General features: G+C 59.6%; 2 protein-coding genes across 9 annotated transcripts in view; one reads left to right on the top strand and one right to left on the bottom strand.

Annotated features, from left to right (window-relative positions):
• LOC102463239 (sodium-dependent proline transporter-like) overlaps nucleotides 1-6,513 on the top strand; it is a 37,982-nt gene extending 31,469 nt beyond the window's left edge. For 2 of the 4 annotated variants that reach the window (XM_089775821.1, XM_089775822.1), the window contains exons 13-18: nucleotides 418-530; nucleotides 873-1,007; nucleotides 1,334-1,433; nucleotides 1,848-1,966; nucleotides 3,468-3,641; nucleotides 3,975-6,511. In XM_089775821.1, the coding sequence (XP_089631947.1) occupies nucleotides 418-530; nucleotides 873-1,007; nucleotides 1,334-1,433; nucleotides 1,848-1,966; nucleotides 3,468-3,641; nucleotides 3,975-4,112 (779 nt within the window). In that variant the 3' untranslated portion in view covers nucleotides 4,113-6,511. Of the gene's footprint in view, nucleotides 1-417; nucleotides 531-872; nucleotides 1,008-1,333; nucleotides 1,434-1,847; nucleotides 1,967-3,467; nucleotides 3,642-3,974 lie in introns of all 4 variants that reach the window. The other 2 variants (XM_089775823.1, XM_089775824.1) reach the window with 2 other exon arrangements.
• An 868-nt stretch (nucleotides 6,514-7,381) lies between these two features.
• STIM1 (stromal interaction molecule 1) overlaps nucleotides 7,382-15,376 on the bottom strand; it is a 190,090-nt gene continuing 182,095 nt past the window's right edge. For all 5 annotated transcript variants that reach the window (XM_075919691.2, XM_075919690.2, XM_089775820.1 and 2 more), the window contains one exon: nucleotides 7,382-9,761. In XM_075919691.2, the coding sequence (XP_075775806.2) occupies nucleotides 9,227-9,761 (535 nt within the window). In that variant the 3' untranslated portion in view covers nucleotides 7,382-9,226. The remainder of the gene's footprint in view (nucleotides 9,762-15,376) is intronic.

The raw sequence follows: 15,376 nt of genomic DNA, 5'->3' as shown, positions 1-15,376 counted from the left end.
CCCCCTGGGCACCCGTCCAGCCCAATCCCGTGCCCACCCCAGTGCGAGGCGAGGGGGGCTCTCCAGGTCAGGCCAGCTGGGCTGGGGGCTGCTAAGGGTCCGGGGGCCCCTGGTCGGGCACCTGGCCCCGGGTGTAGGCGCTTTGCGTTGGACGCCGGTTTGAAACGTGGCCTTTAACACATGGGCGAAACGGGGCTCCGGGGACGATTCAGGCCCTCGGGGCAACCCCGCAGGGCACGGCTGGGGCATCCGATGTGCCCCGGCACCAGCCAGCCCTTCGCGAATCCATCCCAGCCCCCTGCTCGCGTTCCCTGGGGCACCGGCTCTACTTGGGGTAGAAACACGCTGGCCAGGAGTGCCCCCTGCTGGGCTGAGCATGGCACTGCCCGGGTCCTCCCGTTCTCCTCCTCCCCCCAGGGCCCGGGCTGGCCTTCGTGGCCTACCCAGAAGCTCTCGCTCTGCTGCCGGGCTCTGCCTTCTGGTCCGTCCTCTTCTTCCTGATGCTGTTCACGCTGGGAGTGGACACCCTGGTGGGTATAAGCCAGGCAGCCGGTCGTCGCACGCCCCTGCCCTTCACTGCTGGCGTCCCCGGGCTCCCTGCACGCCGTGCTCCTTGCATGGGGTGGGGCTAAGGTGTGGGGTGCTCCTTGGGGAGGGGGTGGAAACGCAAGATGCTCCTTGCGGGGGTGGGGTGCTCCTTGCCAGCTCCCCCAGGGGCTCAGCCCCCGTGATGGGCAGGGTGCTCCCCTGCGTCCCTTGGCCCTGGGGTGCGGGGCGGGCCCAGCAGGGCGCCGGGACAGGGAGCGCACGTCCGAGACCCACAGTGACCCGCGGGCAGGTGCCCGGGCTGCCTGACGCCGTCTCTGCCCCAGTTCGGCAACATGGAGGGGATCACCACGGCCGTGCTGGACGAGTTCCCGGCCCTGCGGGACTGGAGGCGGAAAACCCTCTTCCTGGGGGCGCTGTGCTTCACCTTCTACCTGCTCGGCCTGCTGCTCATCACCGAGGTAGGGCGGCGGCAGGGCGCTGGCTGGCAGGGCCAACTTGCCCGCCCCGTGCCCGGGCCCCACGACTGCCGGCTTGGTCGGCGCCTCCCCCCACGGGGGTTATTCCACCCTCACGTCCCAGGGGCTTGTTCTCAACCCCTGTGCCGCAGCAGCTGCTGGCGGGCGGGCGCCGGGAGGCCGCGCCTGTTGTCTCCACTGGCCATGTGCGGAGTGGGAGGCCTCCGGCTGCAGGCAGCAGGGTAGGGGGCGGAGCAGCTGCCATGCTGGGCTGCTCCTCGGGCACGGCCGGTGCGGTGCCCAGCTGGGTGTTAACGTGTCACTCACAGGGCGGCATTTACTGGTTCACCCTCATCGACGCCTACAGCACCAGCTTCGGCCTCATCATCATCGCCCTCTTCATGTGCGTCGGCATCGCCTTTTTCTACGGTGAGCCTGCCCGCCCCCAAAATGCAGCCACCTCTGGGGCGCCACACACAACACCGCCGCTCCCCCCCGTCCCAGACCATCAGCTGGCTTGGTGCTCTGCAGTGCGCAGAGGAAACTGGTCCCTGGCCACTCCCGCCGGAGGGCAGTGCGTTTCCTCCCGAGGGCCAGGCCCCAGGGCTGCCTCCAGAAACCAGCGGCGCTCTAGACCTGCTGACCTGGAGTTCTCATGAGCCGTTCTGCAGCCCCGGGGCCCGGGCAGTTGTGCCGTCCGAGCCCTGCCCCAGCCTGGCCCTCTGTGGCGGGACGCTCCCTAGGGTGCTGCCGGGGCCATCTCTCTGGCTGCGTTCGTGGCTCCCCCATCCTGATTCGGGGAGGGGGACCCCGGCAGAGCCAAACTTCCTTCGTCTGTCTCAGGAGTGAACCAGTTCTGCCAGGACATCGTGGACATGATCTGCCGGTGCCCGCCGTGGTGCAGCAAGTTGGTGCTCTACTTCAAGGCCTGCTGGGTCTTCATCACGCCGTGCCTGCTGCTGGTAGGTCCCGGCCCTGCGCCCAGCTCACAGCACCGCCAGCCCCGGGGGGAACGGATTCCAAACACCCCCAGGCCAGGGCCAGACTCCCCGGCGCAGCACCACTGCCCTGGTGGCCGCAGCCTGCGCAGTACAACCCTGGTGCCGCGCCGCACGGGGCCCGGTGGGCACCGCCCTGCGCGGACACAGTTGGTACCTGCCTCTGCAGAACCGAGCCGCTCCGCCCGTGGGCTCCTGCGGCTCATTAGCTAGTGGGGCTGCTCCCTGTGTTAGCCGGTTCCATCCTGCCCTGAGCACTGAGGGGCCCTGCAGCCCGTCCGCAGCCAGACGAGACTCAGCAGGTTTATGGCTTCTCCGGGACACAGCGCAGAGCAGACTTGTCAGCACAGGAACCAGAAGCTGCCAGGACCATCCATCTTGGGAAGAGGGGGGCCCCAGAGCCCTGGTCCCATCTCTGCCCCCCAAGCCAGCCAGACTCCCTCACACCCCCAGCAGCCTACCTCTGTCTCCAGCCTCACCTCCCCTTTGGTCACCTTGCCACACCCCACCCAGGCTCGGGTTACAGGGAGCCTGGCCGTTGTGTGTGTGACCGGCTGAGCATCCTCCCTCAGTGAGTCACACCCGAAATGCCCATCCCCTGCTAGACAGTAGAGCAGTGCCCAGGGAAACTGAGGCACACGTAGGGGCTTGCGACAGGACAGTAGAACTCACATGCAGCAGAACAAGGCAAACAGAGCGAGCACCATCCCCACGGCATCACAGACACGGCAGTGGGGGCCCACAGAAGTATCCCAAAGCCGCCTCTCTCCAGGCTTTGGGAAAAACCTTCCCCCCAAAATCTTAACAACCTAGATTTTGGGGATTAAAAACTCTGCTGCCAGCACCCAAGTAATAATAAAGAAACCAGGGAGGGACCACCTGGGAAATCTCACCCCCTACAATAAAACCAGGACACACAAATTAACCACTGCCAGGTGAATAAAAGAAAAGAGAAAGAACTTTTGTTATCACCCCAATATTCCTGTTGCCAGCACCACGCCTAGAGGGAACAGTCACAAAGGAAAATACTCCTGGAGAGGGACCCACCGCGGGCCTAAACTGAGTTACAAATGAGAGCAGGGCCCATTTCTAAAGGCGCAGACGTCAGATTCCCAACCCATAAAACAACGAAAGGGAACGTTACCCTGCGCACAGGAGAGCGAAGAGCCTGTTCTTGGAGGGAGACGTTCTGCCTGAGAAACTCCCCACAGACAAAGGAGGGAAACCCCAAATTCCCAGTTTGAAATTCCTACCTACATTCCTATTGGCCAACTCTACCTGGGTTAGGTATGTTAACCCCTTAGTCCCCAGGCTGCTGGCTACCCCCATGATCATGACAAGGGGGGTGCGGGTGGTTGCTCTCCTGCTCCCTGGCAGCGGAGGAAGGGCTGCTCTGCCCTCCCCCTCCCTCCCGCCTCTCGGGGCTGCGGGCGTCTGACCGCGCTGCTCGGCTCTGTCCTTCCAGTTCATCCTCTTCTACATCTTCCTGGAGATGTACACCACCCCCCTGCACTACGGCGCCTACACCTACCCCCGCTGGGGCAAGGCCCTGGGCATCTGCATGGGCACCGTGACCTGCCTCCAGATCCCCCTCTGGGCGGGCGTGGCCATCTACCGGGAGTCGGGGACGCTGACTGACGTGAGTGCGGGGCCGTTGGGCTCAGGGAGGGACCCACCTCTGCCATCCAGCTCCCACACGGCTGGGGGCATGGCCAGGAGCTGGGGGGCTGGGAACCTCTAGTGCCGGGATCAGGCTGAGGTTGGGCGCTGGACACCTGCCGTGTCTCACCCCTTGGGGCCCCGGGGCGGAGGCTCTGTCTGTCCTTCCCGGGGCTGCAGTGTCGCGAGCTGGCCTGGTGTCAGTCCAGCAAATGCTGCCGCTGCACCTCAGCCCCCCAGGCCCGTCCTTGGGCCGCCCTCCCTCCGAGGGCCAGTCCTGGCGCCCGGCTCAGCCCTGCCCCTGCTCTTGCAGCGGTTCCGGAAAGCCATCCACCCCCTGAACTCCTGGCGCACGACGAGCACCCACGCCGAGGTCATCGACGTGCCCTACACCATCAACCTGGCGGACAACGACTTCGCCAGCCCGCCCCAGGGGAGCAGCGAGGCCTGAGGGGCCGGGGCTCCGGCACTGGGCACCCTCTCCGGTCCCGGCTGCTGCTCCTGGCGTCTGTGTGCCGGCCGGAGGCGAAGGGCGCGGGCCTGCCCTCGCTGTCGCTCCCGAGGCTGCGGCCGGCCCCTCGCCTGCACGGAACCATTCTCAGCTGGCGCCGTGCAGCCACAGCGGTGCCATGGGGGGCTGGCGAGGGCAGGGCCCCAGCACTGTGCCCGGGGCTGGCCCTGGGCGTTCTGCAAGCGAGGCCCATCCGGAGACATGAGCACTCTCCAGAAGTGTCCTGAACTGACTCGGCAGCTCACGCCCAGGCGGGGACCCCGTGCCAGGGCCCAGGCAGAGCGGTGCCCCCCAGGCCGGGCCCAGCAGCGCCCCTCTCGGGAGCGACCCCCCACAGCTGCAGGAGGCTGGGAGTGAGGCTGCGGCTTTCCCCGGACCCACCCGCAGCGCCATCCCCCATGCAGGGGGCTGGGCCGCCCCTGGGCAGCAGCCGCTGAAGGAGCCCAGAGATGTAGTCCCTGGGCGTGGGGCCTGCCCCTGGAGCTCCATGGGACTGGGGGGCTGGGCACCACCCTGAGTGGCACCGGCAGAGCACAGGCCAGCTGCTCCGGTGCCAGCCCGCCCAGGGCTCAGCAGGGGGCAGCGCGTGGGCACGCCAGGGCCCCACCCATCAGCAAGCAGCAGGGGGAGGCCAGCAGGGCCCCAATCCTGCCCTAGGGGCGAGGACTCATGGCAGCACCAGGACCCTGGCACACAGCTGGGCAGCCCCCTGCTCTTGTTGCCTGCTCCCCAAGCACCAGGCCACTGGGGGGCAGCTGCTGCAGGTGGGGGGGTCAGAAGAGGAGTGCTGGGGCGAGAGGACGGGGGGAAGGGGGCTCTCTATTCCCTGGCCGCAGAGCAGGGCTGGGGGTGGGGGTCCGTGGCGCTCAGGCCCAGGGGATTTCTCTGCTGCTGAAATACAGGCTGGGCACTCCCCCGAGAGCGTGGACAGTCTCTTCCTGTGCCCCGCTCGCAGGGGACGGGCGCTGCCGGTCCCTCGCGGGGCTGCTGCAGGCGCCAGGCCAGCAGGAACAGACCCCGCCCCTCCCGCACACCCGCCCGGCCAGATGCTCTTGCTGCGACGTCCACCCGGGCCTGAGCCCCCAGCCGGGCGCCAGCGTGCAGCTGCGGTGACACAGGCCGGGACGCCGCTACTGTGAGCAGGGCGCCTCGACGCGGGGCTGGGAGCCCGGCTGCTCTGGCCCGTGGGGCCAGCGCCCGCACTTTGCCTGCCTGGGGTCTGCCCGTGCCGGGGGGCTGGCGCTGGGGCTAGGGGGGCTGTGTGGGCCGGCCCAGCCACTGCTTTTCCTGCGGGGGCAGCTGCCCGACCCGAGGCCTGTTGGCGCTGCCCTGGTGCGCACGGCGGGGCTGAGCCGGACTCGCTGCTGCCCATGCTCTGCGCCTGGGGGGCAGCCCGGGGCAGGCTCTGTGCTCCCAGCGCCAGCAGGAAGGAGCCAGGACAACGGCCCTGGGGAGCAGACACGTCTCTCCCTGCCTGCTGGGCTCCCCCACGGCTCTGATCCCTCCCTGCCGGCTCTGGCTTGGCACTGGTCCCATTGCAGCAGCAAGGGGCCGTGGGGCTCCCTTCTGTGGCCCAGGCCGGGTGGCAGCCCAGCTGGGCTCTGGGCCGGGTGCGTCTCGCCTAGGGCGGAGCGTGGCGGGACGCGGGCAGCCCCACGCCGCAAAGACCAGCCCCGGCCTGCTGGGCGCAAGGACCTACCCCCCCCCGAGGGCTGGGCGCTGCCCCTGCAGAACTGGGGAGGGCAGCATGGGGCGTTCAGGGCTGGCTGGATCTTCAGCTGAGCGGCTCAAGGCCCAGGCTGTGCCCTGGCCGGGGGAGGGGGCGTAGGCAGAGCCTGGCTCCTTGCTGCAGGGTTTGCATGGCCAGTGCTCGCCCAGCCCTGCTGCCGGCCAGCTCGCTGGGTTCGCACACGCCAAGGCCAGAGGGGACCAGGAGTGGGTCTCTGTTGCCCGGGACCAGAGCAGGTCGGTCACCCCAGCCCCGCACCCACCTCTGCCGTTTGGTTGGCTGCAGCGTCGTGACCTGGCATCACAATCGGCATGACAGCCGGGCTAGGAAACACCCGACAGCTGCTCTCTCCTGTTGTTTCCCAAACAGGACGCTCAAATACGGGACGGCCCGGTTCAAAACCGGACACTTGGCAACCTGCCAGTATCGCCTCCCCGGGACGCTCAGGGTGTTCAGTGGCTCTCCTGGCTGGACTAGTTAGACCCTGAGGGCACCCCCCAGGGCGGGCAGCATGTGGGGCAGCTGGACCCAGAGGGCGTGCCCCATGGCCAGCAGTGAGTGGGGTGTCTGGACCCAGAGGGCGTGTCCCACAGTGGGCAGCATGGGGGGTGGTCAGGACCCAGAGGGCGTGCCCCATGGCCAGCAGTGAGTGGGGTGTCTGGACCCAGAGGGCGTGTCCCACAGTGGGCAGCATGGGGGGTGGTCAGGACCCAGAGGGCGTGCCCCACGGCAGGCAGCATGGGGGGTGGTCAGGACCCAGAGGGCGTGCCCCGCGGCAGGCAGCATGGGGGGGTGTCAGGACCCAGAGGGCGTGCCCCGCAGCAGGCAGCATGGGGGGGGGGGTGTCTGGACCCAGAGGGCGTGCCCTGCGCCTGGCAGCATGGGGGGGGGGTGTCTGGACCCAGAGGGCGTGCCCCGCACCTGGCAGCATGGGGTGGTCAGGACCCAGAGGGGGCCAGGCACCGCCCGGGGCTCAGTGCAGTCTGAATGGGGGACGCTCCCTTGCCCCCGTGCTGTGAGGTTGGGGGGGGAGATAGCTCAGCCCCAGCCAGGTGTTACCACTGGCAGCGCCGCCCCTTCGCTCTGCCCAGGGCCGTGGCCGGGCATTTTGCCCCTGCTGTCCATGCAGCCACCCTGGGGCGGTATCGGAGCGGGGTGAGGGGCTGACAGCCTGGTGCTCCTGGCAGCTCCCTGCCTTGGGGCCTGTCGGCTCTTCCGGGAGTGAGACCCCCTGGGTGCAAGGGGGGGCGCTAGAGCCAGTTCGGCCAGCGTAATTGCAGCAGCCTGTGCCGGTGAGGGCAGGGCCTGGTGGCTGTTAACCTGCAATCTGTTGCCATGGCAGCCTGGGGAAAGGTGTTTCTCTGGGCCAGGGAAGGGCAGCACCGACTGTACCAGGAGCTCAGGCAAGGGGCTGCCCTGCAGAGCCCCTGAACCTCGGCCCGGCCCGGCGCGCCCCGGAGAGACTGGCCGAGACCCCCGCTCAAAAGACTCTACATGCTTTATTGGGCTGAAAACAGGTTTCCGAAACGACAAAACAAATCAGACTTGGCAGATGCATCAGTCGCTGCTTTGGAAACTCCACCACCCGGCTCCAGGCCCAGCGCCCTGCCCCCCGACCGCGCTCAGAGCAGGGGGCCTGCCTGGCTTGGGCGCAGCACTGGAAGCATTGCCGGGGGTGGGCGCCGGTGCCAGGCCAGGGCCCGAGGCTGCCCCCAGCTCTATGGCCTGGAGCGAAGCCGCATGCAGCGCGACCAGCCCCGAGCTGGCAGGGGCGGCCGCTGGCCAGCCACAGGATCCGGCGCCACAACAGGGCCAGGGCTGCCTCCTCTCCCCGGGCCGGTGGCCAGCAGCAGCGTGAGGAAACGCAGGCACTTGATCATTGAGAGGGTTTTTCACTTATCGTAAAGCAACAGTGTAACTGGCTAACTCCCGGCTCCGAAACTCTCGGCAGCCCTGCCCGGGGACACGGCAGCCACCCCCACCCCCTGCTTCAAGGGCCCCTCCACCACATGCAGCTGGCAGGGGGGCGGGAGAAGGCTGCAGGCCGGCTCTAGCCCCCTCCAGGGAGGTAGCAATCCCCTGGGGCAATGGGCCAGTGACCCTGCTCCAGCTGGGGGCCTGCAGGGCTCTAGCCTGGGGGGACAGGGCCAAGGCCAAGGCTTGCGCCATGGGAAAGGCCTGAAAAAGAGGCGCCCAGGCATCCCCCATGAACGACTCCCCAGCCCGGCTGCAGCAGGTGTCCTGCCAACCCAATGGGCCCTGGCTCCCACCTCAGCTCCACCCCCTTCCGCAGCCGCCCGGCGAGAGCGCTGCACCCCTGGCCCCTCCCCAGCCTGGCAGGCCTGCGGGTCCCTGGAACCGCCCCGCCCACACAAAGCCGCCTCTTCTCCAAGGCGAGTTTCACCCCCCCTCCCCCAGCGATGGAACCCGACGGCCCAGTCACCCCCTCCCGGGGGAAGGGCCCCTGCTCTCCCTCCCGAACACCCGCCTCACCCGGGGCAGCTCAGCGCAGGCCGAGGGGCACCGTTCCCTGGGCCTGCGGGGAAGCTGCGCTGGGGTGAAAGCGCCTGCCTGGCCCCAGGAAGCCCAGCTCCTGCTGCAGAGGCTGGGATGGCGAGAGGCCAGGGTGGGGCAGGGCCTGCTGGGGGATCTTGCCCAGGAGAAACAAACCCAGCCAGGCCCTTGCTCCCCACCCAGCCCCAAAGCAAGGAGCCGGCCGGTGCTTTCTGCCACCCCTGCCATGAGCCCCATCCCCTCCCCAGCCACAGGCCCAGCCCTGCCCCCTGGAGAGAGCTGTGCCCAGGCAGCTATGTGGAGTCACGCTGAGGCACCGGGGCGAGGCCCTGGCCTCCCTGAGTGGAGGCCCAGGCGAGGGGAGGCTACAGCCCAGGGGTGCATAGATGCGCGCTGTGGGGCCGCCCTAGAGAGCCCCTCCCCGGGCAGGTCTCAAGCTGAGCAGGAGTCCGGCAGCAGCCGAAAGGGGACAAGGCAAAGACGAGAGGCGCCCGGCTGCCGTGGCCAAGCGGAGGCAGGCGCCCGGGGAAGGCAGGAGAAGCCGTGCACAGCGAAGCAGGGCGATGAGTGCAGGGAGGGAGAGGGGTGGCTGCCTGGCTGGGTTAGAAGTCAGGAAATAAATACGCTTAAATAGCTCCTCCCCCTGCATATTTTACACCACGTGATTGGGAGCAGCGCTGGGTTTCTGGGGCGGGACGGGGGGTGGGAGGTCACAAGCACCCCAGCCATGTGGCTCCTGGAAGGGGCGGGCAGGTGGCCCCGGCTCGGCGCCCTGCCCAATGGATTGCGGTGGCAGTTGGCTTCCTTCCTTCTACTTCTTGGGCTTTTTGAAGATCTTTAGGGGGAACTTTTTCTTGCCCTGGCTGGAGTCAGTCTCCTCGCCCGTGGAGCCGCTGTCCTCTTCCCCGGCGTTCTTCTTGAGGGCCAGCTGCGGGATGCGGGTGTTCTTGGCGTTGTTGGGCCTGGAGTCAGAGACGGGGGAGGGCGTGTCGGGCTCGGTGGAGCTGGGGCTGTGTGAGCGGGAGGAGTCGGAGTGGCTCGGCCTGCCCGCCATCACGTGGCTGATCTCCCCGAGGCTGGACGACTTCGCCATGCCGTGGTTCAGCATCATCATCTTCTTCACCACCACCGGGCTCTCGGGCAGCCGCTCCTGCAAAGCCCCCAGGGGGGAGGCCTCGCCGTGCTTGCTGCCTCCATTGGAGGTCGGGGCGTAGCTGGCAAGGTGGCCTGACGCAGCCTCCTCTGCAGGCCTGAGGGGAGGCCTGGTGGGCAGGAGCTTGGGAGCAGGGATGCGCTGGTCGCTCATGTGCAGGAAGGAGGAATCCGAGTCGGAGCGAGTTAGGTCTCTGTGGGCGGGAGAAGGAGACGGTCACAACAGAGTCCCAGCCTGGACCCAGAGCATGCGCCGCGCGCACACACACACACACACACACGCACACGCATGCACAAGGGCTCAGCCCGGCTAACACAGCGGAACTCTTCCATGGGTTATTCTGCAGGGAGAAACGTGCAACAAGCCTCCAAGTCCTGGCAGCCCCCCTCCCTCCATCTAGCTCTGCTGCTCCAGGGGTTGCTCCTTGTACACCCAGCCCCACAAGGACTTGCCCTGCCCACGCAAGCTACTTGGCACATGGGGCAGAGCTGCAGTGTGCAGCTTGTGGGAACCAAGGCAGGCTCCCTGGGTGTCCGAAGGCCCTGGTGCGGATGAGGCCTACAGCGAGGGAGAAACTCTACTGTCAGATTATACAGTGCAAGGGCCTGAGGAGGGTCACCATAGAGGGACCCGGGGCTGGTCACAGGACCTGGTCCGTTAGGCAGCAGCAAAACTCTCAGCCCTGGATTTTTTGGACTCAAAGTTCAACTTAACATCATCTTGCTCTTCACCAGGGCACAATAATTAAAGTTGTGATTAATCACACTGCTAAAAACACAATACCATTTGTTACGATATTTTGGATGTTTTCTACATTTTCAAATAGATTGATTTCAATTGCCACACAATACAAGGTGTACAGGTTTCATTTTATTTTTTTTATTAAAATATTTGCACTGTAAAAAAGAAATAGAACTTTAAAATCACCTAATGCAACTATTTCCCTAGGATGGCGGTGAAGCACTGGGACAGGTTCCCTGGGGGCGGGGGGGGGGGGTGGAATCTCCATTCCTAAAGGTTTTTAAGTCCTGGCTTGACACAGCCCTGGCTGGGATGATTTAGTTAGGCTTGGTCCTGCTTTGGGTTGGGGGATGGACTCGATGCCTCCTGAGGTCTCTTCCAGCCCTAGGATTCTAAGTTCTGTAGTGCGATCTCTTTATCATGAAAGTTCAACTTACAAATGTAAAATTATGTACAAAAAGTAAGTGCCTTCAAAAATTAAACAATGTGAAACTTTAGCACCTACAAGTCCACTCAGTCCTCCTCCTTGTACAGCCAATTGCTCAGACAAACAAGTCTAGTTACAATTTGTGGGAGATAACGCTGTCATGTTTCAACCACCATTCCAAAGGACGGGTTCATACTGATGACGGATTCTGCTTAGTAATGGTCCAAAGCAGCATGAACTGATGCATGTTCATTTTCATCACTTGAGTCAGATGCAACCAGCAGAAAGTTAATTTTCTTTTTTGGGTTCTGTAGTTTCCGCATCAAACTGTTGCTCTTTTAAGCTTTCCAAAAGCACGCTGCACATTTTGAGAGGCACTTCAGATTCTTGACCCTTGGCACGAGTGCTGGAGCTTTCTTTAGAAATCTCACAGTGGTGCCTTTTCTGCATTTTGCCAAATCAGCAGTGAAAGTGTTCTGAAAACAAACACGTCGTGGGTCATCACCCGAAACGGCTAGAGCATGAAATATGGCAGAACACGGGTAAAACAGAGCAAGAGACGTACAATTCTCCCTCACGTTCAGTGGCAAATGTAAGGAACATTACTTTTTTTAATGAGCTTCCTCAGAATGGAAGCATGTCCTCTGGGATGGCAGCCGAAGCATGGAGCGTCTTGTGAATACTTTGCATATCTTGCATCTTTGCAAAGCCAGCTAAACAGAGCCATGTGAGCGCCTGCTCTTCCTTCCATCTCTGGAGAGATTTAGGAGCAGGTTGGATAGGCATCTATCAGGGATGGTCTAGAATGGTGCTTGGCCCTGCTGTGAGGGAAGGGGACTGGACTTGATGACCACTCGAGGTCCCTTCCAGTTCTAGTGTTCTACGATTCCAGGTGACATTGTAAATAAGAAGTAGGCAGTAGGATCTCCCCTAAATGTAAACAAACGTGTTCGTCTGAGCGATTGGCTGAATAAGAAATAGGCCTGAGTGGACTTGTAGGCTCTAAGTTTAACATCTGTAAGTTGCACTTTCACAATGAGGTGCTTGCACTGCAGTATTTGTATGAGGGGAACCGAAAAAATACAATTTCTTTTGTTTATCATTTTTCAGCAAAAATATTAGTAATAAAAAATAACCGAAAGCAAGCACTGTGCCCTTAATATTCTGTGCTGTAACAGAAATCAACATATTTGAAAATGCAGAAAACCATCCAGCCTATTCAGTGCATCTCAGCCTGGCTGCCCCCGCAACCCTCTAACAGCCAGCGCCCCCGTTCGGGGAGAGGCTTCCCACGCAAAGCCCCGCCTGGCTGCCCTCGCAACCCTCTAACGGCCAGCGCCCCCGTTCGGGGTGAGGCTTCCCACACAAAGCCCCGCCTGGCTGTCCCCGCAACCCTCTAACGGCCAGGGTGAGGCTTCCCACGCAAAGTCCCGCCTGGCTGTCCCCGCAACCCTCTAATGGCCAGCGCCCCCGTTCGGGGTGAGGCTTCCCATGCAAAGTCCCGCCTGGCTGCCCCCGCAACCCTCTAACGGCCAGCGCCCCCGTTCGGGGAGAGGCTTCCCACACAAAGCCACGAGCCCGGCTGCACAGGGGCTTGCACCAGCAGCCTCTCGCCAATTCATAAGAACATAAGAACGGCCGTACTGGGTCAGACCAAGGGTCCTTCTAGCCCAGTATCCTGTCTACCGACAGTGGCCAGCACCAGGTGCCCCAGAGAGGGTGGACCAAAGACAATGATCAAGCGATTTGTCTCCTGCCATCTCTCTCCAGCCTCTGACAAACAGAGGCCAAGGACACCATTTTATCCCATGGCTAATAGCCTTTTACGGACCTAACCTCCATGAAATTATCTAGCTTCTCTTTAAACTCTATTCTAGTCCTAGCCTTCACAGCCTCCTCTGGCAAGGAGTTCCACAGGTTGACTACACGCTGTGTGAAGAAGAACTTTCTTTTATTCGTTTTAAACCTGCTACCCATTAATTTCATTTGGTGACCTCTAGTTCTTCTATTTAGGGAACTAATAAATAACTTTTCTTTATCGGCCCTCTCCACACCACTCATGATTTTATAGACCTCTATCATATCCCCCCTCAGTCTCCTTTTTTCTAAACTGAAAAGTCCCAGTCGCTTTAACCTCTCCTCATATGGGACCCGTTCCAAACCCCTCATCATTTAAGTTGCCCTTTTCTGAGCCCTTTCCAAGGCCAAAATATCTTTTTTGAGGTGAGGAGACCACATCTGTACACAGTATTCCAGATGTGGGCGTACCATAGTTTTATACAGGGGCAGTAAGATATTCTGTGTCTTATTTTCTATCCCTTTCCTAATAATTCCAAGCATCCTATTTGCTTTTTTGACCGCCGCTGAACACTGCGTGGAAGTTTTCAGAGAACTGTCCACGATAACTCCAAGATCTCTTTCCTGATTTGTCGTAGCCAAATTAGCCCCCATCATACTGTACGTATAGTTGGGGTTATTTTCCCCGATGTGCATTACTTTACACTTATCCACATTAAATTTTATTTGCCATTTTGTTGCCCAATCACTCAGTTTGGTGAGATCTTCTTGGAGTCCCTCACAGTCTGCTTCTGTCTTGACTATCCTAAACAGTTTGGTATCATCTGCAAACTTTACCACCTCACTGCTTACCCCTTTCTCCAGATCATTTATGAATAAGTTGAAAAGGATTGGTCCCAGGACTGACCCTTGGGGTACACCACTAGTTACCCCTCTCCAATCTGAAAATTTACCATTTATTCCTACCCTTTGTTTCCTGTCTTTTAACCAGTTCTCAATCCAAGAAAGGACCTTCCCTCTTATCCCATGGCCATGTAATTTACACAAGAGCCTTTGGTGAGGGACCTTGTCAAAGGCTTTCTGAAAATCCAAGTATAGTATATCTACTGGATCCCCCTTATCCGCATGCTTGTTAACCCCTTCAAAGAACTCTAATAGATTAGTAAGACAGGATTTCCCTTTACAGAAACCATGTTGACTTTTGTCCAACAAATTATGTTCTTTTACATGCTTCACAATTTTATTCGTTACTATTGTTTCGACTAATTTGCCCAGTACTGAAGTTAGACTTACCGGTCTGTAATTGCCAGGATCGCCTCTAGAGCCCTTTTTAAATATTGGTGTCACATTGGCTACCTTCCAGTCATTAGGTACAGAAGCAGATTTAAAGGATAGGTTACAAACTACAGATAATAGCTCAGCAATTTCCCATTTAAGTTCTTTTAGAACCCTTGGATGAATGCCATCCGGTCCTGGAGATTTGTTAACATTAAGTTTTTCTATTTGCTCCAAAACCTCCTCTAATGACACTTCAATCCGGGACAGTTCCTCAGATTCATCACCCACAAAGGACGGTGCAGATTCGGGAATCTCCCCAACGTCCTCAGCGGTGAAGACTGAAGCAAAGAAATCATTTAGTTTCTCTGCAATGGCTTTATTGTCCTTGATTGCTCCTTTTATAGCTCGATCATCTAGAGGACCCACAGGCTTTTTAGCAGGCTTCCTGCTTCTAATGTACTTAAAAAACATTTTGTTATTTCTTTTTGAGTTTTTGGCTAGCTGTTCCTCAAAATCTTTTTTTGCTTTTCTTATTACATGTTTACACTTGATTTGACAGTGTTTATGTTCCTTTCTATTTATCTCACTAGGATTGGACTTCCACTTCTTAAAAGATACCTTTTTGTCCCTCACTGCTTCTTTTACATGGTGGTTAAGCCACGGTGACACTGTTTTAGGTCTCTTGCTATGTTTTTTAATTTGGGGTATACATTTAAGTTGGGCCTCTATTATGGTGTCTTTAAAAAGTTTCCATGCAGCTTTCAGGGATTTGGCTCTAGTCACTGTGCCTTTTAATTTCTGTTTAACCTCCTCATTTTTGTGTAATTCCCCTTTTTGAAATTAAATGCCAGGGTGCTGGACTGCTGAGGTGTTCTTCCCGCCACAGGAATGTTGAATGTTGTTATATTATGGTCACTATTCCCAAGCGGTCCTGTAACGGTTATTTCCTGGACCTGATCCTGCACTCCACTCAGGACTAAATCGAGAATTGCCTCTCCCCTTGTGGGTTCCTGCACCAGCTGCTCCAAGAAGCAGTCATTTAAGCCATTGAGAAATTTTATCTCCGCTTCTCTTCCTGAGGTGACATGTATCCAGTCAATATGGGGGTAATTAAAATCCCCCATTATTATAGAGTTCTCTATTTTGGTAGCCTCTCTAATCTCCCTCAGCATTTCAATGTCAGTATCGCTGTCCTGGTCAGGTGGTCGATAATATAACCCTACTGCTAATTTCTTATTATTGGAGCATGGAATTACTATCCATAGCGATTCTATGGAACATGTTGATTCATTTAATATTTTTATTTCATTTGATTCTACATTATCTTTCACATACAGTGCCACTCCGCCACCCACCCGGCCTGCTCTATCCTTTCGATATATTTTATATCCCGGTATGATTGTGTCCCACAGATTTTCCTCATTCCATCACATTTCAGTGATGCCTATTATGTCAATGTCCTCATTTAATATGAGGTACTCCAGTTCACCCATCTTATTAGTCAGACTCCTAGCATTTGTGTAGAAGCACTTTAAAAATTGGCCACTGCTTATTTGTCTGCCCTT

Source organism: Pelodiscus sinensis, chromosome 1, assembly GCF_052426305.1.
Source record: "Pelodiscus sinensis isolate ZL-2025 chromosome 1, ASM5242630v1, whole genome shotgun sequence".
NCBI classification, from domain to species: Eukaryota; Metazoa; Chordata; order Testudines; family Trionychidae; genus Pelodiscus; species Pelodiscus sinensis.
This window is presented reverse-complemented; position numbering and strand designations above follow the sequence as displayed.